The 24,963-nt window shown below is 35.4% G+C and overlaps 1 protein-coding gene across 1 annotated transcript in view; it reads left to right on the top strand.

Annotated features, from left to right (window-relative positions):
- Nucleotides 1–24,963, top strand: part of ARMC8 (armadillo repeat containing 8) — a 123,254-nt gene that overhangs the window by 68,380 nt on the left and 29,911 nt on the right. The window contains exons 11-12 of the mRNA XM_044669990.1: nt 8,291–8,491; nt 9,413–9,508. Of these exons, the coding sequence (XP_044525925.1) occupies nt 8,291–8,491; nt 9,413–9,508 (297 nt within the window). The remainder of the gene's footprint in view (nt 1–8,290; nt 8,492–9,412; nt 9,509–24,963) is intronic.

Here is a 24,963-nt window from a genome sequence, read left to right as displayed (position 1 = left end):
GTCTCTTTCTGGCTTCTTGTAAGATTTTTTTCTTTTACTTGGAAGCTCTTGAATTTGGCAATTATATTTCTGGATGTTGTCTTATCTGGATCGAGTGTAGAGGGTGTTCTATGGATCCTTTCAATGTCTATATTGCCCTCATGTTGTAGAACTTCAGGGCAATTTTGCTGAATAATTTCTTTAAGTATGGAGTCCAGGTTTCTATTAATTTCTTGTTTTTCTGGAAGACCAATGATTCTCAAATTGTCTCTTCTAGCCCGGTTTTCTTGGTCTGTCACTTTTTCATTGAGATATTTCATGTTTCCTTCTATTTTATGTGTCTTTTGACTTTGTTTTATTTGTTCTTGTTGTCTTGAGAGATCATTGGTTTCTAATTGTACGATTCTAGCCTTTAAGGACTGGTTTTTGGCTGTAATCTTTTGGTTTTCCTTTTCAGTTTGGTCATTTCTGGTCTTCAGTTGACTTGCCTCACTTTCCAATTGCAAAATTCTGCCTTTTAAACTGTTATTTTCTTGCCAGATTTCTTCCATCTTCCTCAACATCCATGTTTGAATTCTTCAATATCTTGTGACCAGCTTTCATTTTGGGCGGGGGGGAAGGTTTGGTCATTTGTTTGTCCTCCTGTGTGGTCCGGATTTTCTCTGTGTAAAAGTTGTCGAGTGTTCCAGCATTTTTCTTACTAATCTTTTTCTTCTGTGTTGCCATTGTTAGCCCCGTCCCTTTTCTGCTTTGTCTTCACACTCAGGGTCTGCCTGCCCCCTCTAAGCTCCCGATGGCTCCGGTCTTCTTGTCCTGGGGTTAGGCCTCCCAGTAGTTCCTGGTCTGGCCCTCTTCCCGAGGCTCCTTCAGCAGTCTCAGGGGCTGCTTCCACAGCCAGGCTCCCGTCTGCACCGGGTCCTCACTTGATGTCTTATCCTGCCCTGGAGATCTCAATTCACTCCCAGGGCCCTGCCTTCACCGGCACATAGGTTCGGGAAAGTCCCTGCTTTATGGCTTTTAATTCACGCCCTGGGCAGCGCTTTCACCCACACAAGACGCTGGGGAAATTCTCTACTTTAGAGATTCACACCCGGGGCAGGGCCGCAGGGGAAAGTCCATGAGTCCCCCCCCCAGCCTCTTGGGGTCCCACATCTGGCAGCTCACAGGTACAAGCCCTGGGGCTGCTAGTGGTTTACTGGTTGCCCCAATCCTGCTTTCACTCTTGTGCGTTGGCCTTCGCGCTGTGCGCACGTGTGTGTGTGGGGTGGAGTAGCTTCTTCCTCTCGCGTTTTAGTGAGAGCTGTTTCACCCCTTTATATCGTGAAAATGCCCCAATTCTGTGTACCTTCAATGCTGCAACCCATTGTGGTGTTCCTTTGATCGTTTGGGTTCGTTTTTATGTCCCCTTGAGGAGTTTTGTATGCATTGGTTAGGAGAGATCGAGCAGCTGCTCCTTACTCTGCCGCCATCTTAACCGGAAGTCCTATTCATATTTCTTGAGCATTTATCATTTGAGAAATAGAACTTATTTTTATAAATTTGACTTAGTTCTGTATATTTTTGAGAAATACGGACTTTGTCAAAGAAACTTACTATAAGATATTTTTTATATTGTTTTATTGTCTGTGGTAACTTTTAGCAAAATGTAGTTTCTATGATTATCTCTTTTATCTCAGTCTTATTTTTGGCTTTGTCTGGCATCATGATTCCTACCTTTGCCTTTTTTTACTTCAGCTAAAGCATAGTAGATTCTCCTCCAAGCCTTTCATTTTGACTCTGTGTGTGTCTTTCTGTTTCAAGTGTGTCTCTCGTATACAACATACTGTTGGATTCTACCCTAATAATGCTAAAGTTCTCAGGAGTTACAGGTATCGTCTTCCAATTTAGGAATATAAACAGTTTAACTTAATGTGTCCCTTATGGAATACTCCTTTATTTTTACCTCTTTCTACTTTGAGTCTTCCATTTTAAAGTCATATTCATCTTTGATCTGCTCATCATGAATGCTTGGAAGTCTTCTAATTAAATGTCTGTTTTTTTCCCCTGAAGGATTATACTCAGTTTTACTGAGTAGGTTTTTTATGATTGTAATCCAAGCTCCTTTTCCTTCCAGAATATCATATTCCAAGCCCTCTGGTCTTTTAATGTGGAAGCTTCTAACTCTTATGTGATACTAACTGTGGCTCCATGATATTTTATTCATTTATTTATGGCTTCTTTTAGTATTTTCTCCTTGACCAGGGAACTCTGGAATTCAGCTATAATATTCCTGGAAATTTTCTTTTGGGCATTTCTTTTAGGAAATGATTGGTGGATTCTTTCAAATTTTATTTTACTCCTTGAATCTAATTTATAATTTCTTGGAAAATGATGTCTTTAATCATGTCTTTCAGGTAGTCTAATAATTCTTAAATTATCTCTCCCTGATCTATTTTCCAGGTTTGTTGTTATTCCAATGAGAGATTTCACACTTTCTATTTTTTCATTCTTTCAGTTACTATTTCTTTTTTTTTTTTTTAAACCCTTACCTTCCATTTTAGAATCAATCCTGGATATTGGTTCTTAGGCAAAAGAGTGGTAAGGACTAGGCAATGGGGGTTAAGTGACTTGCCCAAGGTCACACAGCTAGGAAGTGTCTGAGGCCAGATTTGAACTCAGGACCTCCCATCTCTGGGCCTGACTCAATCCACTGAGCCACCTAGCTGCCCTGGCTGTTACTATTTCTTGAAGACTCCTGGAGTCATTAGCTTCCATTTGTCCAGTTCTAATTTTTAAGTAATTATTTTCATCATTCAAATTTCATTTCTCCTTTTCCATTTGACTGATTCTATTTCTTAAGGGGTTCTTTTCTTTTGTGAATTTTCTTGTGCCTTTTTTTTTAACATTAGGCTAATTCTACTTTTTAAGGTATTTTTAAAAATGTTTTGTGTGCCTATTTTTACCAAGCTATTAATACCCTTTTAAAAACTTTCCTGTGTCACTCATTTCTTTTTCTCAGTTTTCCCTCTGCCATTCATCTCCCTTTAAGTCCAGCAATTCTTAGTGTCCTTTGTTCCAATTAGCATTTTTCTTCAAGGCTCTGTTTGTAGCTATTTTCACATTGTTGTCTTCTAAGTTTGTTGTGGCCTTCCCTGCCACTGTAATAGCTTTTTTGGTTATTTATTTGCTGTTTGCTCATCTTTCTAGCTTATTTCTTGACTTTGAGCTTTATGTTAAAATTGGGTTCTGCCCACTTAGGAATAGGGAGTTACTGCCCCAAGTGTTAAGCTTTTTGTGCTGCTATTTTCTGAACTAATTCCAAAGGTCTGCAAGTTTTTGATGTTTCTAAGATGGTGTTGATCTGGGAGATGTGTGTTCCCTGCTCTCCTGAAACAGGTAGTTCTATAGATGTAAATATTAGTGCTCTTCTTGGCTCTGGAACTGAGGCCAGTGTCTCTGCTTCCTTGTGATGCACTACAAGTGCTCCTCTTCATCATGGAACTGCAACTCTGAACTGGGCATGGGCAATAGAGGTCCTAGTTAGCACAAGTTGCATCCATTACCAGCAGAGAGTTCCATGTAATGTCTTTATGACCAGTTGTCCAATGCCCTTACTCTGATTTCTAGACTGAGAGCTCCTGAAGCTATTGGTGCTTCTGTCACATCTGCCTCCAGTGCCCACTCCTGGGGCTTGTGAGGTGGGATGATAGGAGAAAGGAGGAAGGTAGGATAGGAGAAGGAAGGGAAAGCCAGAGGAAGGGAAGGAAGGTAGCCCAGCAGGTAACCTCCAGTCCCAGTAGGAGAAATTGACCCGAGCTCTTTGGAGCTCAATAAAGATCAGATATCACTTATTGTAGAGCAGCTAGGTTCCTTTAGATTTGGAAAGGGAAAAGTTAGATAAGTAAAAAGGATATCCTCCAATAGGCACTCCTCTCTCCAGGGTCGAGAGCCTCTGGGGTTGAGAATGTGTCAAGAGCCTCTGCGGGGTCCAGGATAGAGAGAGCCGAGAGCCCTAAAAAGCGCCGAAACTCTCTCTTTTTATACTTTCTCCAACACCTCCCACAAAGGAAGTGGGAGTTGTCAGGGGAAGTTGTAGCAGGGAATCTTAGGAGATGTAGTCTCCCAGGGTTTAGAATATTTTTTAAAGGACACATTTCCCCCCTATGATCCTTTGGTAGATCCTAATGGATCATAACAAACATAAATAGGTTTACAGTCACAACAAAATAAAGGGTATATACATCAATATAAGAGGAGAATGGTAAAAATTTTTACAATATAAGGAAATCAAATAATTGGACCTTTATCAAAAAAATTCAGGGGGCAGTCCCCTTTCACAACAAAATAAATACACACACACACACACACACACACACACACACACAGTAAATTCATTTAAACAAAACAGATGAATTTAACAAAACAAATGAATTTTAACACAACAAATGAATTTTAAACCAAATGAATTTAAAATCTCCCAAAGTTCAAAATTTTTGCACATCCACTTGCTATTTTAGGCTCCTGGATTAGCATGCATTTTCTATGTGGTTTCCATAGGCATGTCCATTTGGATTTCAGAAGGTAGTAAATCGGGGCAGCTGGGTAGCTCAGTGGATTGAGAGTCAGGCCTAGAGACAGGAGGTCTTAGGTTCAAATCCAGCCTCAGGTCACTTGACCCCCATTGCCCACCCTTACCACTCTTCCACCAAGGAGCCAATACATAGAAGTTAAGGGTTTAAAAAAAAAAAAGAAGGTAATAAATCTCTTTTCCTAAAATAACTTAAAATCTCCATATGAAATAACCCCCCCCCCCAGGAAGATAAAAAAAAACATTGAAATCACAGAGGGATTTATGGCTGAGGCAGGAGGTATATGAATTACTGCCAATCAAATTCATCAGAAAAATTAGCACAAAAAGGCCAAATAACTAGTGGATGTAAAATTCTAAACATCCAATTCTGAATTTTATATGAAAAAAGTTCTAAATAAGAAAAAAAAACAAAATCACACTAGGTCTTTGAATAATGCCCTATTAAAGTAATCCATGTCCAACATCATACACTTACCCACTTAGCAACCAGGACCACAGTCAACCACCATAGTAAGAAATTTAGGAAAACGACTAGATTTGTATTTATTGTTCTGATGTTACGTCATTTCTTCTTTTCTTCTTCCATCATTTCTTCTCAAGGATAGAATATGGAGCCAGAACAGCCAATTGTTAGGTACTTGATATAAATTTTCACAAGGAGTGTAGTTCAAGGAGTCCTACGTTCTAACATATATTAAGTGTTGCAACCTCAATTCTCACACTGGGTTCAAGTTATTTTTATTAGCATAGAAGTCTCAGCAATCCTAGTAGGATTAGTTTCTCTATTTAAGTTGTGTGCTCGTTTGACATCAGTCAGGTTAAGTAAATGTGCTTTGGCACTGTGTAGGTATCTGTGCTTCTTTGGCACTATATAGATGAAATCTGTGCTCCTTTGTTGATCCCATTTCTTCGAATCAGACATATGTGCAAAGTCCCATATTAGTTAAATACAAATGGCAGTTTCAGTAATCTAAGGCTTTTGGGCAGGCAGTTAACAGTTAGAGCAAATGATTATACTAAACCTACACTAATAATCAAAAACTCTTTCAATTTAGATAGATGACATGTGCTTAGGAAAAATAAAATTTCACATGCAATTTTTAAAAATGTGCTAAAATTTCAAAAAATATATATATCTCCTATAATCAGTGACAATGAGAAATATATATATGTTGCAATTCTTGTCACTTTAGGAGGGATAACATATAAAGTTACTTACCCAAGAATTTAGATGCTTTTCCTCTTAGCTTAGCCATGATCCACAGTGTGAGTGCAAATGAGGTAAAACAACGAAGTTATAAAAGCAATAATACATTCAAGAAAATAAAAAAATTTTGCAAAAAGTACAAAATGCATATCAAGTTAATACAATACAGGTTTCCTTCAAGGTAATATATGTTCAAATCTTCTAAATACACAAAATACAACTCTTCCAAATTATCAATACAAAGCAAGTTGTTATGGCCTTCCATAAAGGCACATGTCAAATACCAAGTGGCACAAATAAAGATAAGGGGGTAGACAGGCACTGTATTCAAAAGTCTGCTGCTTCTTTTCTATTTTGAGGGAGACAAAACTGAAAAGGATTAATAGCAACAAAAGCAATAAAGTTTTAAGGGGAACCTCCTGCCCCATGTGGAGAAGCAGAAGCACCCTGAGTCGTTCGTGAACTAGCTCCACTTAGAAGATACTGTTTGGGGGTCATTTGTTGTGGGTTATCTTCCTGATTATCAGTCTTGAAATTGCAATTCCTATAGTTATTGTTCCAATAGTTATTGTTTCTGAAATTAATATTGTTCCTATAGTTACTATTATTGTTGTTATTCCTAATTGTTATTCCTAACAAATTCCTGCAATTCATCATTAAATGGCCTTTCTTGTTACAAAAGTGGCAGGTTAGAGATTGATAATTAGACTCTCGGAGAGGGGCAAGTGGTAATGGTGTAGTATCATCATACCCTCTTTCCTGTTTTTCTATTTTATTTCATAATGATTTCAGTTCTTTTTGTATGGTATCATTAGTTTGTACCTTTGTTTCTTCAGGTCCTTTAGTGACATACACAGCTATTCTCCTTAATTCATCCAGATCTATTTAAGTCCAAAATTGACCTCCCAATTCAATAAGCCTGTCCCTAAACTGAGAGGTAGTTTCGTCATCACTTTGTGTTAGGCAATCAAATTTGGTCCAGTTGTCTGGACGTTCTGCACATTCTTTCATTGCTTTTAATATTGCATCCCTAGCATTATTTAACTGCAAATATTTCTCAGGATCTTTGTAATTCCAGGGAGGATCCTCACGTGGCCATTGTACTGCATTTTGTCCTCGGGCCTTATTTACATGAGAGATGATTTTGTTTCTTTCTCTCTGTCAGGAAGATCTGAAGTAATTTTTCCACATTCTTATAGGAAGGATTGTATTGGAAAAATATGTCTTCCATCCTTTACTTTACAGCTATGGGTTCTTTGTTATAATTTGGAACATCTTTTTAAAATTCTTTAATCTCTTGAGTGGAGTATGGTGTGTTAAATTTATCACATCCCCATATCATTCTAATGTTCTGACTTCCACCCACCCCAGCCTAATTCTCAAAACCCCCTACTGCCCCCTACCTAACCTATCTAGCTCCAATCTCTTCCTCTGGAGAGATTTTGGCTTTTTAAAAGGCAATACTAAAACCCCCCAAATAAATAAAACTCCACTTACCTTGTTTTTCAGCTGGGAGGGCTTCCATTACACCCCCTTCTCCATTTTGGCTTTAACTCCACCCCTTCCTAGTCCCACCCCTAATTCTCCTCCCCCTGTGGTACTGAATCTTGGCCACTAGAGGCCAGCACTGAGCACTCAGTGTGTTCCCTTCCTTTTTAATCTACAAATATCATACATTATTTAATTTCTATTTTAGAATTATAGACTTAAAACTTGATTAGAAGCCATCTAATCCAATTCTTTCATTTTACAAATGAGGAAACTGAGTCCCAGACAGACAACTGGCTGATATAATGAACAAATCTTCAAATCAGGAATGATCTAGTTCAAATTCTGCTCAGACACTAGCTTTGTGTACTTTGACAAGTTATTTAACCTCTTAGCTTCAATTTCTTCTTCTTCAAAATGGGGTTTTATAAGGTTACTGTGAGAACTACAATTTTATATGTCTAAATCTATATAATGTTACATATATGTAAACATAGATATGAATTTTAAAACATCTGTTTTTGCCCAGGGTCATACTGGTAACAGATGGCAAAGGTAGGAGTCGAATCTATATTTTCCAGACTTAATTCCAGCATTCGCTCCATTCTGTTACACTGCTATGATGTTATTTCTCTCACTTTGAGGAAAAATTCTGAGTTTTGGTTGTTTTTTTTTTTTTTTTCAGCTCTTACTTACTGTTTTGGAACCAGTTTGGTTCCAAGGCAGAAGAATGGTTTAAGGACTAGGCAATGGAATTAAATGACTTGGCCAGATCACACAGCTAGGAAGTGTTCAAGGCCACATTTGAACCCAAGACCTCCTGTATTCTGGGCTAGCTCTCTATCCACTGTGCTACTCAGCTGCCCCCTGAAATATTTTCTGATAATTATTGTTTGGAAACTTTAGCCATGAGGTATTCTCAATGTCAGATCTGAATGATATCTATAAAGTTGGCAATCTGTTTATTTTTTTTTTAATCCACAACAAAATTACAAGTAAAGAAAAATAGAAGACAAAAAAATTCAAGTAATTCTTATATTTTTCAGACTTTGCCTTGTTTGGTTCGAATGTGCAGTAAGGAGAGATTGCTAGAAGAGCGAGTTGAAGGAGCTGAAACACTTGCCTATCTGATTGAACCAGATGTTGAACTACAAAGAATTGCCAGCATTACAGATCACCTTATTGCCATGCTTGCTGATTACTTCAAGTATCCCAGTTCAGTCAGTGCAATCACTGATATCAAAAGGGTATGTTTCATTTTCCTCTCCTTGTTTAACACAATGAGGCTTTTTTAGAAATCATACAAAATTTCAAAGTGTAGATGGTTTATAATTATAGTTCAGAACATTTTCATAGACATAATTTTAAAAAATTTTAGTAACATTGTTTTACTAGTTTTTCCAGCTATGTATAGTTTATGAAGTCTGAAAAATTTTTCCAATTATGTATGTAAATAAATGAAGGAAAGCTTCACTGTTCTGTCCCACAATTCTTCCTCCCCCCAGAGCCCTCAGAGAAAAGATAGAAAATGCAAAAATCAAGGTAGACCTTCAAAGGGTGACATGTGATGATGGTTGCAAGAATAACAATTTTTCTGATTTTCCTCAGCATCCCAAAACATACTGTTGCTACATGTTCTCCCTCTAGATCTGGAGTCTGATGTCACAGGTGACACTACAAGGCACCGGAAACAATTTTTGATGATATTTTTATGTTCCCTATAATATTTACCTTTCTTTTGTTACCTTTTCTTCCTCTCCTTTGTTCTCCTTTATTTCTTTTCTACTTTCTTCCCTTTTCCTTCTCCTGGCATGGTGAGACATTCCATTATGGATATGGAAAAATAGCAACAAAACAAATCCTTTTAACAAAAGTCACATTGTCAAAATAGATATTTAAACACAACTTAGGCTAGTGACTATAATAGCTGTGATTATTGAAATTATTTCTTTAATGATACTTCTCACAAATAGTCAGCTATGGCTAAAAGCTTCTCAGATATGGAAAGTGCACCACCATTTCCATTTTGCCTATTTGAAATTAATTGAATTATACTAAAATGTTAATAAATTGGGAGTTGATTTTTATTCTTTTCATTTCAAATACATAAGCTTTCCTGAAAATTCAGATCATGAAATACCTAAGACAGATCATTGCTTTTTCAATAGCTTGACCATGATTTAAAGCATGCTCATGAACTTCGCCAGGCTGCTTTCAAGCTTTATGCCTCTCTTGGAGCTAATGACGAAGACATCCGGAAGAAGGTGAGTCTGGGAGAGGGGCGTCCCCCAGTCCTGACAGCCAGCAGGCAGGGAGTGACATCATCCTGAAAGGCGTGGTGAAGAGCACTAACAGTGACTGTTTGACTATAATAAAACAGAGGGACTAAAAGCATAATTGAAGAATGAATGGGACCCGGATGTGGGTTTTTTTGTTTGTTTTGTTTTTAGAAACGTAGTGTGGCATGAACGTGCTGGAATGACAAATAACTGGTGTGCTTTTATGTGACATTAATATGGATTCTCATGTTGCACATTTTTTGCATGTGTTCTGGTGAAATTTATTCTAGCACTGTGAAGCTTCAGACACCTTGAAAAACATAACACTAGAATTGTAAATGTTATTTATGGAAATACCTTCTTTCTGATACCATTGAGAAATTCAAGTCTCCTATTGTACATTGTTCTTTGATATGTGGCCTAGTTATGTTTTAATTTTTTTGCTACTGTGCAAGTTTTGTGTGAATAAAAGCTTTGTGGAATGATGATTTTATGGTTTAGCGAGTGGTCATCTGAAGTTTTTCAGCTCCTGACCAATGTTCAATGGTATGTTTAGCACCTTCATGTTGTTGCTGCAGCTTAGCCCTACACAAGTCTCACTTTCTTTATTGGTCCTGGGTAAGGAGAAGAGTATAATGTAAAGCTCTGGTTTGGCTCCATAAATAAAGACACTAGAGCTGGACCTCTCATAAGGAGAATCTGGTGTACCCTCCAGTCACCAGGGAGGAAAAACCAAACGTTCTCTCATTATCATACATATGAAGGACCCAGAATCAGGCAGCTTTTATTGAGTTTGGCAGTTTGTTGGCTTACTCATCCAGAGTACTTTGGCTCACTATAAGATTTAATTTAAAAACATGGAAAAGTCACATGATAGTGAGGAACACTCTCACTAACTTTGGTTGAAGCACAAGAATAAAATGAGGCAATAGAGGAGCCATCTGGGAAAAATAATAATAGCATTAGACACAACTGGTGTGCTTTGTTCTCTGTGCACCTTTATTTGGGACCATTAACAAAATGTTTCTAACTAGAAGAATGCTTAAAAGGCAATCTGAAAAAATTAGTTTTGCATCTCCAAACACCAATAGGCAAAACTGTCACTTTAAGCTTAATTCACTGATAATATCTAATATTGTCCATATTCAAATTTGATTTGACTTATACATGTTGACACATCCTTACATATGCAATTAGGATAAATGATCTTATATTCCAAAGCAAGAGCCTCATGTGACACTCTGATATAGATAAAAATTTTTCAATACTTTTGAGTATCTGCGATTTCATCATTATCAGTTTATAATAAAACAGCTCAAACACCTAAATTTAATGTGGGAAATATTGAGAAAATATATAATTGTATTAAGCCTATGAGACCTGATAAATTGATGTGCTGATTAGAAACAAGAATTATTTTGCTCATTGATAAAGCTTCAAAGGAGTTTTTCAGGGAAATGCTGTGGGTTAAATGGAGATAGACAAGATGGATCATCAGAAAAATAGGGTGTGTTTTTTGTACTTGTGTATAATTTTTTGTTTTCTTAATAAAACACATTTTTGAAGTTATTGACTTAATTTGTGATATAATGTGTTTAGTGTTATTTGCAACATAGCCTAAATCGTAGCTTATTTTTAAAAATTTTGTGTGTATAATATGTATATCTCCCCCAACTTTTCAAGGATAATTCCTGAATGTTTCTGTAGAAACATGAAAAAAAAATAAAGAATAACTTTAATTATAAATTGTAGTTTGCCGTGCTGAAAAGCAAATGCTATGCTATTCTTATGTGATATACAAGATGTGTTTTCTGGAAATTTCAATCTTTAAGTAATTTTGAGAGCTTATAGTAACTCCCCAAGAGAGAAATGGTAACATGAAAATGTAGTGTGCTTGTCATGGTAAGAGCTTCTTGGAGATCAGCCTCAGAAAGTGGTAAAATGTTATTTTAAGTATATGAATGATACAGAATAACTCTTTTAAATTCATTTATTTGTTTTATTTTTGTTTGAGTTTATATTTGGACAGATTTTTATTTACATTATCCGTATTTTAAAATTTTATAATAATGCTTATTATAAATATAATATATAAATTATTATAATATTTTTACATTTATATGGTGTGATACCAATTGTATTCTTATTTGTGTAGAGTCTGGAAATCATTGTTTAACTTTTTTTTTAACATTGCATGTCATTTTCCTGAAAGCTGGATAATTTTTAGAGCTCATTTTCAGCTTTAGTCAGGGATAAGAGACCTTTTAAAAATCTTAGTTCATAGAATCACATAAGGAACAGCATTTGAAAGCAAGATAATTGACGTGTTTTTTCCCCTTTTCAAGAAAGATAAATATAAAATGATCCACTGATTTGCTTATAATAAGAATGAGTTGGGGTATAGACTTGTTTTCTGTTAGTATAACAAACAATTTAAAATGTACATTTCAGGGCTATATAATTATAGTGATCAACTGAGTAGGGGCAGGACACAGAATAATAATATCATCTCACAGTTATTTAGGACCTACAGATTTAGAAAGCTCTTTTCCTAAGAGCTCTTTCTGGTAGGTTGTATCTAAGCAATATTACTTCTAACTTACAATGAGGATGCTAAGGCACAGGTGGAACCAGATGACATAGCTAGTAAATTTCACAGATCAGCCTCAACTCTGAATCTTCAGATTCCACCAGGACTCTTTCTTTTACATTTCAAATTTAATGGGAGAAAAGTAGGGGGGGCGGGGTCAAGGACAGAAAGAAAAGTTGTAGAGAAACACAGACATTCTCTCTCACACACACACAAACACAGATAAAACAACATAGGAAGAAATTTAGCCCCTCTAAATGTTATCCCATCTTGTGACTTTAATATATTGTTCCTAAAATTTTTTTAAAGCTATGTTACATTTTTTGCCTCTACAGACATAAATGATACTTTGTATTTTCCCAGAAGACTAAGTAAAACTAAACAAATCAAGGGTTGGATTTGTCATTGTCAATGGTGAGAGTCTAGATGCTTTGAAGGTGTCCCTCACTTAAATGAAACAAAACATACAGAAATCTACAATTAAATCTTGGAAGTGATTTTTAATATTTATGTGATGCCCAATTGTGTAGAAGGGTGCTTTTATTTTATCTTGATATTTCCTAACTTTTTTTTGGCCTTTTATAAATTTCCAAATCTGCCATAGCACTTCATGGGGGAGGAGGGAGTTGGGGAGATGGAGATATTTTGCTGTTGAAGAGAGCTGGGAATATTAGGTTTTTGTTGTTGTTTGTTTTTTTAAAGAATATGCTTGATTTTGATATGAAGAAGGAAAAAGCAGAAGAACCATGTCTGAGCCAGCAACAGCTACCTTAGGGAACAGTTCAAATTGTGAGCTGTAGTACCTGTTAGTCATGTTAAATGAAGATTAATAATGTAGAACTTAGAAGGTCATGGATCTTATGTAGCTTAGGGTATCATCCTGAGAGAGGACAGACACATAAGTGAGAGTAACCCCTGTGACATCCGTATAGGGAAGTTGCTTAAACCAGAGCTCAGAGGAAACCTTATGTTTCAGGGACACATTGGCATGGTTTTTGCAGCATATTCATACTTATTATATTTTTAGAAACACATCGTTCCTGATTATTAGAAGAGGAAAGATGAAAAAAAGAATAATTCTTTTCCCCCATTAGCTTAGAGAACTTTAAAAGATGTTAGACAAAAAATTCCTTATTACTGCATTCTTAACTTTAATTAAGAATTAAATTAGAATAGGAATTTTTTGTTTCCTAATTAAGAAAATAGGAACAACTCACCAAATATAAGGCACAATATATTAGATTAAAAATTCCTGTAAAGGGTCATATCAGGTAACTTTTTGTTCATAAGCTTAGAGTTTTAACAGTAATACCTTTTTTTTCCTGGAGACTGAAACAGAGCAAACTGGGAAATTAATTTACTTATGATTTGTTTATCTTTAATAACAATAAAATACATTATAAATGCTGGGTAATGAGGTAATTATTGATTTTTCTTGTCCTGGACTCCACATATAAAAATGAACATTTTCTCTGAGTTCAGTGAAGAATGTGTATCCTATCTGTTAACTGCTATTGCAGAGCTGTCAGTCTGTAAAGAAGAAATTATTTTCCAATTAGCAACTTGTATAAAGAAGTTATAGGTTTAGTTTTTTAGATAGTAAAATGTGAAATTTTGTGACTACAAGGTATAAAGTTTAAATTGTGCCAAAGTATAAATTGTGGTAATGTCAATAAGAAGTTTCATTGTATCTAAAGTAGAATGAGCTAAAGATGCCATTTAAAGGAAGTATCTATAAATCAAATGAGGGACAGCCCACAAAGGTGCATCTATATCTCAAAGGGAACACAATTTTCTGGTACAGTATTTGTATTTTTAATTCATTTTGAATATTAATCTCACTTGATCAAAATATTGTTTTTATTCTTAAGTGTGTGCTTTAAAAGGTTTGCTACATTCTTAAATGTGAATATTTTTATTTATTAGAAGCAAATTTCTTTAAGAATATTTTCATTTTTATATGAAAAATTGATGGAAAAATATAATTGATGCCTTAAAAGTAGCTTCCTACATATCAATTCTGTTTTGTAAAGTAAGCTGTACTTTTGTATAATGTTATCCTCCAATTCAATGAAATACCTTTGACTTACATATATGCATTTATAGATATATATGCATATACTTATATGATCATATTGGAGGCAGTAAATAATAATTTAGTGAATAAAGAGCCAACCCAAGTCATATAGATATGAATCCAAGTTTCTTAACACATACTGGCTAAATGACCTTGAGCAATTAATTCACTTAACCTCTCAATGCCCCATATAACTTTTGAATGCTAAATAGAAACAATTTTAATTTATACCTTAAAGCACTTGTTCTTTCCTACACATAGTTAACCTCTCACCCATCTCCATCTTCCTTATCTATGAATATCAGCTCCCCTTTCAAAGGCAACTCACCCTCTTTTCTCATGTTTCTCTTCTCAGGTATATCTTGTCTGAATTACAAATTAGTCTTTATTAATGAAGTTTTATTGAATTTCTTTGATAAAAAGCCTTCTATTTTTATCTTTCAATAAAAGGAAAAGGTTGATAAGCAGTGGAATATATACATACATACATATATATATATATGTATGTATGTGTGTGTGTGTGTGTGTGTGTATATATATATGGAATTGCCCTCAAAGTTAGTGAGAAAGAAGTAGCAATATCTTTATATGGCATTTCCCCAAAATTTAATTTAGAAATTTTAAATTTGTTTTGTGTTGAATCATTTACTAGTGATTCTTTAAATATGTTTAGAGAAATGAGGAGTAGAGAGGAGCCCTTCATTTCTGCACCAAAATGAGCAAAAACCAGCTTTTAACCCCTGTAGTTTTATGTGATATTCACATATAAAGAGTAACTGCAGGAAGATTATTTTCCTTTTTCTTTTTAAATTAACCAGGATTTTTCCTGGGAAGAGACAAAGAGAAAAGTAAGGCTGCCTTTCTCATAGCAGTTAAAGAAAAAAAAATAAACTGTATTTTGCATGGATATATGGATTTTTCCATGTATTAAAAACATTTTTAACAACTACTTTTTTTCCCACTGTCAAAGGAAAAAGACAACGAATATTGATATTTATGTTAGGAAGAAGAATGGTGAAAAGAGATTTTAAATCAGAAAAATTAAAAGTTTTAAAACTACTTTCAAATAAAAGAACATACAGAATAATTTTTATTTGCCTTTTATTGCTTTAGTCCTTCACTTTTAATTTGTTCTATTGTGCTTATTTTTTTAGGTTTTAAAAGAATTTTTAAAATACTGAATTGTTTTGCATTTTATGGATTTTGTTTTGTAACACATTTATTTCCTAAAATATTTGGGGAGATTATCTTTGGGATTAACAATATAACATTTCTACATTGTTTTTTCATAACAAAATAATGACTGGTTAAATAAATGAATTAACAGGAAGATTCAAAATGCTTTCTAACTTTTGATTATTCTTACATGCTTGGCATTTCTCAAATAATGTTATCATTTAACTAAAACCTTATTTTTCTTTTTTTTTTTTTAAGTATTTTAATATCAGAGGGGTTTGCACTTTATATATATTAAAAAAAAAAAAAAAGTCTTACCTTCCATCTTAAACTCAATACTCTATATTGGTTCCAAGGCAGAAGAGTGGTAAGGGCTAGGCAATGGGGGTTAAGTGACTTGCCCAAGGTCACACACAGCTAGGAAGTGTCTGAGACCACATTTGAACCCAGGACCTCCCATCTCCAGGCCTAGTTCTATATCTGCTGAGCCACCTAGCTGCCCCAGGTTTGTATTTTATATTAAACAACTATAAGCTTTTATGACAGCTATAATTTTACATCAAATTTTCTTAATTAAAAGTGGTTGGTTTTCTAATCTGTAAAAAGCATTCACCCAGATATCCTCTGTGATACTTTCTGTCTTGATAATGAGCATTTTATGGTTGTCTGGCTCTAATATATTAAGTTCTTGACCAACCCTTTATTGTGAAAAGGATTTTTCATTTTTTGTTTCATTATATCCTCTTAAGTGGTTGCTGCTTATATACATACATACATGTGAATACATGCATATATGGATAGATAGATGTCTCATTTTCAAGATTTTGTTCCCTCTATAAGGATTGTGTATTCAGATGAATGGGTTAATAAGTTTATAGTTAATTTATATATTTAAAACCAACAACTTAGATCTTTGGAAAGTTTTTATACAATAATTTTGTGGAAGAACCCATTCTGGTCCTAGTTCTGCCACCCCACTAAGTATGTGACCATGAGCAATAGACTTTTCACACCTATTTCCTCAATTGTAGAATGTCTAACCTCTAAGGGCCATTCCAACTCTAAAATTGAATGACTCTCTGATCTATCTGTATTCATTACACTTTGATTATGATGTTATTGTCTTGCTGGATATATTAGTTGAAAGAGTAATTAACTGGGAGCCAGGAGACTTGCCTAGAAATGTGTCTGCAATTCCCTTCTAGCTAAACTATATGATTTTTAGCCAAGTCATTTAACCTCTTTGGGCCTCAGTTTTTCCATCTTTAAAATAAGGCAGTAGATGAAATCTGAGACCCTTTCCAGCTTAATCTTGAATTCAGTGAAATGAACCTTGAGGTTTGCATAAAGGTAAGTGTGTTCCTAATATGAGTTCCTAAAACAGGATGAGGTTTTGAAACCTTTTGTAGTTTGTCCTACAAAGTAAAAAAAAGAGTGAATGTCATAAATAATGATGTTTTCATGATATATGTGCTTATAAAAAATAATATTCCAGAATTTATTATAAGTAAGAAGCAACCTGAAAAACTAACAGATTTTAGCTTTTAAGCACAAAGCCTGCTGTTTAGGTTGGTGATTTTTACTAGTATGTGTGTAATAAAATAGCTAAGAAACAGATAGATTTTTATACTTGAAGAAAAGTTCTTGAAAATGGGATCTGTATTAGATCTATAAATCTTGAAATAGTGATTGACTTATTTGGATTTTTTTTTAACCCTTACCTTCTGTCTTGGAGCTGATACCTAAGTATCAGTTCTATAGGCAGAAGAGCAATAAAAACTAGGTAATGAGGATTGAGTGACTTGTCTAGGACTGAGGTCAAATTTAAACCTAAGTCCAGACCTGGCAAGTCTAGGCTTGGCATTCTATCTACTGTGCCACCTAGCTGCCCTAACTTATTTGGATTTTGTAGAAAGTTTCACTTGGAGTTGAAAAAATAAAGTGAGCATGAATGTGGTCATGGGCTTTATGATAATCTGGCTTGTTAAGGAGGGATCAGGAATGTTGTTACCTCTGCTACAACAAGATTGTTTCTTTTTCTAACTTTTGTATATACTCTGTGTCTAGCATAGGGTTGTATACATGGCAGGTGTTTACGAATCTTTGTTAAATTGGATTCATTCCACAGTTAAAATATGAAGTGCTTTAGGGTTCCATAGAATTTCTTTCTAGCCAGTTCTTTTTATTATTGTTGTCGCAAGACTACACCATTTGCCAGCACAGTTGATAGTAGGGAAAGAAATTAGGGAGTACCAGGGTAAGGGAGAGTCTACCTATCTGGTAGTACTATCCAAGAGAAACTAGAATGGGCTGATATCATATTATTTACAGTATCATTAGCACACTCTAGTTTCCTTGTCAACAAGTCTGACCATTGTAAATTTAAAGAAAAGGTAGTTGAACCTCTAGGAACCCTCTGCTTTGTAAAATAAATAAGCTAAATATATTCTCATGTTTATTAAATTTATAGGTTTTAGAGCTAGAAGGGGCCTATTGGGATTATGTAGTTTAATCAACCCAGCATTTTACCAATGGGCGAGAATATCTTTGTCCAGAGAGACACCTTTCTCTCACTTTGAAATCTCTCTCTCAAGGTAAATAAGAAGCATGTAATGGAGCTGAGTTCAACCTTGGTTCTCTGACTACCAAGACCTATGTTATTCCTTTGACATCATGCTGCCATCTACTTTGGCACATCAATATTATTTTAAATAGGAAAAATAAATAGAGCAAAGAAAAGCAGAAGTCACAGTCAGTTTCAGAGGTTTATGAAGCTGGGAAAAAATAAGGGACAGAGACTCTTCTGTTTCTGATTTATCACCACTGTGTTATACATTTTGTACTACCAGAAGGACATACTCCTTTTGACCTGGCCTGGATATACAGGACAGAAATAAAACAAGCTATAAGGTCAGTAAATAGGTGGAGGGAAAGATGGTGGACATGAGCTGCATGAGTGTAGTTATGTTGACCTTTTAAGTCAGCTGTCCAACAGTTTGTACCATTACAAGCAGGAGGTAACTTGAGAGACAAATCATAGAACACTTTTGAGTCTGGACTGCTGTTATAGATATTCTTGCAGTATCTGTTATTCCAAATGAGGCTTATAACCTTTCCCTCTTATGCAGAATGATATTAAGGAAGTAGCGTTATATTCAGACCTAAGTTAAATCTTTGGTGTACTACTGACTTTCTGTGAGAAATTGGACAGCTTAATTAACCTCTCTGGGCCTCTATTTCTTCATCTGTAAATTTAGACTAGGGAAGGACTGAGTGGATTCTTTGATCTCCAAGTTCCCTTACAACTCTTAAGTACTACATATCTATATGGCAATTTGTTTGGCCTCACAGTATTCTGACATTTTTCTTCATCAGAAACTCCCTCCAATGAACTTTAGTCTTTACCAAGAGTGCTTTTCCATGAAATACCTAGAGATACAAGTCCAGTGAGTGTCTCTAAATTAAGATCTGGCAACTCAACAATTATTCTATAATGTATCCTTCACTTTTCTTTGTCCTATTAGTCCCATCTTCATAAAGAGAAGACTATGACTTTAGGATGCTTTAGGGAGCGATAGAAAAAAAGAGAGAGAGAATAAGCATTTGTTAAGTACCTGTTGTATTCCAGGCATTATATTAAGCATTTTATAAATATTAATTCACTTGTACCTCCCAACAATACTGCAAGGTAGGTGCTATTATTATACCTTTTATAGATAGGGAAACTGAGGCAAACAGGTTAAGTGACTTACCCAGAGTCACATAGCCAATAAGTATATTGGGTAGGATTTAAACTCAGGTTTTCCTGATGCCAACTCCAGCAATCTATCCATTGTACTTCAACTGGGAAGGAATAAATCAGGTTTCCTACTCTTTTTCTAGAATATGCTCTCCAAAATTTAAAATATATATATATATATATATATATATATAAATTTAGTTGATCTGAGAGCCAGTGTGATACTTTGAACAAAATGCTAGATTTAGACTTAGGATATTCTAGGTTCAGATCCCTCCTCCCCCCTCACTCCCTCCCTTCCACCACCACCCCCACCTCCCCAGACTTAATGCTGTGGCCACAGACAAGTTACAGAACCTCTTATAGTCTTTGTTTCCCCATTTATTAGATGAGGTTAATGAACACTATATTACCTCCTTCACTGGGTTGTTGTGAAGATTAAATGACAGTGTATGCCAAACACTTTGTAAACTTTAAAATGCTCTGTGAATTATAATTATTATTTTTACTCGCTTGCTTTGAGCATTTTGTCTGAAAAGCACATAACTAAACTATCTGTTTTCTTTGAGAGATCCTGAAAAATGTTTGGGGAACCTCCTGTAGGAATTTTTTTTACTCAAGGTTGTGAGAAAAGGGCTTAATAAACTAGCACTATGAGTTGTTATATTTTGGTTAGCAAGAAAATGAACACTAAATCAGTAAGTGGAGTAAAGAAAAGAAGTTCTCTTTTAGGAAGTTACTTGCATGATATTTATACTATTGAGTCTGTTTTCAAATCTTCATCCTTCCTTTTGTTCTCAGGAATTGGTTGCTTTATTTTGTGTGTAAGAGAGAGAAGGAAAAAGGGAATTGTAATTTTTCCCAGTATGAGCAGATTCTCAGTCTGTCTTCATCCAAACTTAACCACTTCTCTCCGATTCTTTCTTCTGGCCCTTTTGTTTCTATTAGTAGCATTACTAATCACTTGGACTTCTAAGCTTAGCCCTTCAAAAGACATTTTTACTACTTTCTCCTCCCATATACCATCGGTTGCTAATGCCTGGCAAATCCTACAAGTGTTGTTACGATGTCCTTTATTTGTAAGATGGCTAGAGAATTGCTATGAATTCAAATCCAGCTTCAGGTACTCAATAACTGCATGGCAGGGCAAAAGTCACTTAAACATTGTTCACCTCAGTTTTCTTCTCCATAAAACCGATGAAATGAGAATAATAATAGTACCTTCTTTCTTTTCATCCTCTGTGAAAATCAAATGAGGTGTTAATTGTAAAGCATGTAACAGTGCCTAGCACATAGTATGCACTATATAAATGCTAGCTGCGATCATTATCATCTCCCAGGGAAAAGCCTAAAGCAAGCAGATTTCTGCCTTCTATAGGTGCTTCTGTTATTTCAAAGAATGACTATGTTTCCATCAGGACATATGCTCTCTAAGTCCTTTAGCTTTGCTATTATAGCCCTATTATAGATCACTAGAGCCAAGCAAGACAATACAGCTTCCTAGCTGAATCATCTGGTGGCCCCGCATTTGACAGGATATGGAAAGTGATAGTGTCATGTAATACTTGTTCCAATATAAAATTCTTTGACAGTGGCTGTAGGCGTTACTATAGCTACTATCAACACCTTATCATATTATATCATTACTTGGGTAATGGTCATCTCGTTTATTATCAAGACCATATCCTTTATCTTTATAAAGATGCTAGCTATGATACTAGCAGATAGTATATTCAGTTTTTATGGGGACATCTTTAAGTGGTTTTTCTAGTCTTTTTTCCTAATTTTGAAAGGCCTGCTTGGAGTTGATACATATATCCTTACATATATCCTATATGTTTTCCATTCTAGAAAAATCAAAAAAGTTGATCAGATAGTTGAACATTTTCTAAGTTTCCTCTTAAAATACTATCAAGATGACTAGATTCCCCACCTAGTTCTCCTAAAATTCTTATGTCACTGGGTCTTCATGCTTGACCAAGCCCAGGCCTTCTACAGGAATTGTTTTCTCCTTTAGAATGTATTCCATCACATTGGCCCTTTTTGTGTCACTACATTAACTAGTTAGAACAATTTTCTGCACGTGGTCTGTTCCTGGTAGCCTGAGATTGCTAAATAAGCTTTCTAAGAGAAGACAGACTACAAGCATCATATGGAGTGCCTCTTTAAAAAAATCATTCCTGGTTTGTTTGTTTGTTTGTTTTTTGCATCAAAGCCAACTGATGAAATGGCCCTGGGTCTGACAAGTATATATGGCATTCCATGTTTCTAATCATACCTTCTGTATTCAGAGGAAGGTGTTTACAGTTTTGTAGGACAGAGATTGTTCATGACAGTTCATCAGATTGCTTTTTAGAATTGTTATAATTTACATTATGAAATCATTACTTCAGTCTGCTTTCTTCACTGTTCATTGCTTTATACAAATCTTCCCATGTTTGTGAATTCTTCACTTTTTTTTTCTTAACACACATTAATATTCTATTTCATTCCTATACTACAACTTGTTAAGCCATCCCTCAGTTGATAGGGCACCATTTTAGTTTTTTACTCTTTGCTACTATAAACAGTATTGCTATGTTATATATGAGACATGTCATTGACATCATTGATATCACTGAATCAGAGCATAAGTGATTTAATGACTTTCCTTGCTTAATACCAAATTGTTTTCTAGCATGGGTAGGCAAATTCAAAGCTCCTTTTACTATAGGCAGTGATATTTATCTGTGCCTTGAATTCCACCTTACCAGTTGCCAATACATAATACAAGGAAAATCTTCTCACCTTATTTAATATTATTAATTAATATTAACCATCTGCTCCACATCTCTTTCCCCAAACTGTCAGGATAACCAGCCCTTTCCCTGAATTGTCCCAAGTTTACCCCTCCTCTATGGTGAATAGAGACAGAAGAAATATCATAGTTTGTAGATGCCTGAAGTTTAAGCAAATCTGAGGAAAATGTCTTATTTGAAAAGTCAGGATGTACATCTTAGAAGGTTGATTCCTAGGTACCTGTGAGCAGATCTATTCAAGCCTTTCACTTTATCTATTACCCTAAGAAAAGTAGAACTTCAAAGGTGAGTGTAGAGAGAAGATGCACTGTGATGTAATCCCCACCATATTTTTCTTCTAGCCATAATTGTTGTTGAATTGTCTTGTCTGATTCTTCATGAACTCATTTAAGATTTTCTTGGCAAAGATACTAGAGTGATTTGCTATTTTCCTATCCAGCTCATTTTACAGATGAGGAAAGTGAGACAAATGGGATTAAGTGACTTTCCCAGCATCACACAACTAGTAAGTGATTGAGGTCACTTGAGATGAACCTCCTGACTCCAAGCCTGGTATTCTATCCACTGCACTACCTAGTTGCCCTTTAGCCTAATAGTTTTCAGTGTTTATTTGCAATTTCCTAACGACTACTACTTATTCTATCCACCTCCTATTCCTTCTAACTCTACTATTTCTGTTAATAGCACCATTTTCATCTAAGACCCTCAGTCACAAAACTTTAAAGCCATTTTTTTTTAAACCCTTACCTTCCATCTTGGAGCCAATACATAGTATTTCAGAGTGACACAAAAAGGCAGAAGAGTGATAAAGGTAGGCACTGGGGGTCAGGTGACTTGCCCAGGGTCACACAGCTAGGAAGTGTCTGAGGTCAGATTTCAACCCAGGACCTCCCATCTCTAGGCCTGGCTCTCTCCACTGAGCTACCCAGCTGCCCCCCTTAAAGTCATTTTTAACACTTCCCCTTTGCCCCCATGGATCATCAATTGTATCCTACAAGTTGTAGTAAGTATCCTTTATCATACAGGTGCTTCTGTTATTAAACCAAAGAATGGCAAGATTCTGTGATCTCAGGGCCAACCACAGCCCTACAGTCAACATAAAACCAGATTTTAAAAGTTATTTTGTGTGGACATCAATAGGCACTTGCTATTAAAAAATACTTGAGAGCATCAAGAAACTTCCTAGTTTGTGTTTGGTTACTTTGGGTCTAATTAAGCCCTAGGAATAAAGTGATACATGTCCTGATGCCTCTCCCCCACTTGCTGCCCTACCTTTCAGCATAAATACCAGCAAAGATAATAGTGATGATAGATTTTTACCTGTGACCAAACCTCTCTATGTACTCTGAATCAAAACAAATACTTTCTCAACACAAAAATACTAGCTTTCCATCATCAGTCTCCAGTGAAGGAGCACCAACCCTGAAATGACTTCTTGATGCCCTTAATAGGCCAAAGAAAGTATCAAGTATCTATACCTTTCTCTACCTTCCAGCAACCTAAGTTGAACAGTTTTTCATCTCCTTTCCCTTTTGGCCACATAACATCCTTTATCCTTGGATCAGAATTGAGGCTTGATTACTAATATCACTCTTACTACCTCCCAGGCTCTTTTCATGTCTATGCATCCTTACCTTAACTGAACTCCTTGAACTTGATTTATTGCCCCCTAAACCTGCCATATCTACCAGAATCCTCCCAATTAGCTGGCATCTAGTCTTGAGCCCTCTTTTGCCATACTTGTGTTGTTGCCCACGTTGCTCTTAGCAACATTATAACTTTGGGGTTGTTTCTGTTTCCATCAAATATCTTACAGGTCTGGAATCATTATTTAAAGCCTTCTCTACTTAGCTACAATATATCAAAGATTGCTCTTTGTTTTTAACTTCTTTAAAGGCCTCCGGTTATCAGCTCTAGCTTCAAAAAGAGGGTATTTGGTAACATTCTGAATTACAGAAATATGTGTTGTTATTGAACCATGAGAACTTCCAGATACATGTTTACTGCTTGGAATTAAAATTTCACATTTTGTTAAATAATTTCAGAACTCTGATAACCTGCTTTCAAATATGAAAGGATAGAAATTACCCAATTCCCAAAAGATTGTTAGACATTCTTCAGCTTAACAATTCAACAAGTATTTGTTGAATGTTTGTTATGTGCAAAAAAGTGTGCTAAGCTCTGGCAATGTAGAGACAAACAAAAAAGTCCCTTTTCTCAAGCAGTTTGTAGATTTGTTTGTTTGGTTTTAGTTTTAGATTGCTTCCTCTTTAAATGAATATTTGATCATTTTACTCCTTCTGCTCTTATGACAATGATGCCTCAGTGCTGTGTCCGAGGGATTTATAAGAATCATAGAAGACCGAAAAGAAAAAGAAGGGAGGGAGGGAGAGAGGAAGAGAGGGATGGAAAGAGGAAGGAATAACAAAAGGAGATAGAGAAAATGGACATAATTATCTCTTCCCAGATTTGCCTTTTAAGTTATCCTTAAAAGTCCAAGATAACAATAGATTTGGTATTGGATAAGGGGGTGGGAACAGGTGTCTGGGATCTTAAACTCAGCATAAATCTCTGATTCTCCTTTTATGGTCTCAACAAAAAGACTTGGCATCTACTTTTAGATTTCTACCACATAGTATAGTTGTTCTTTTTCATCCCAAAGAAAATTCTTCCATTTCTCCAACATTTGAGAATATAACTTTTGAGTAATCAAATTAACAGAGCTATGGTCTTTGTCCTAGCTCAAGTGCTATTTCCTTCACAAAGTCTTTTTATGCTAAATAGTACAAGACTACTACTCAGGAAGACCTGGGTTCACATTCTACCTAGCAAATCACAACCTCTTGGAGTCTTCAGTTTCCTCATTTGTAAAGTGAGGATCTTGTTATTTCTAATACCTATCCCCCCCCCCCACCACATGGTTGTGAGATTCAAAGATGATAATGTGCATAAAGTCCATTGAAACTTTAAAATGCTTTACAAAATTATTATTGTTATCATCATCATCATCATCATCATCATCATCATTAGTCTAGATTTGTGAATGAAGCTCCCCAATGC

This window comes from Gracilinanus agilis, chromosome 3 (genome assembly GCF_016433145.1).
Source record: "Gracilinanus agilis isolate LMUSP501 chromosome 3, AgileGrace, whole genome shotgun sequence".
NCBI lineage: Eukaryota > Metazoa > Chordata > Mammalia > Didelphimorphia > Didelphidae > Gracilinanus > Gracilinanus agilis.
Note: the sequence above shows the minus strand (reverse complement) of the source record. Positions and strands in the feature narration are given on the sequence as shown.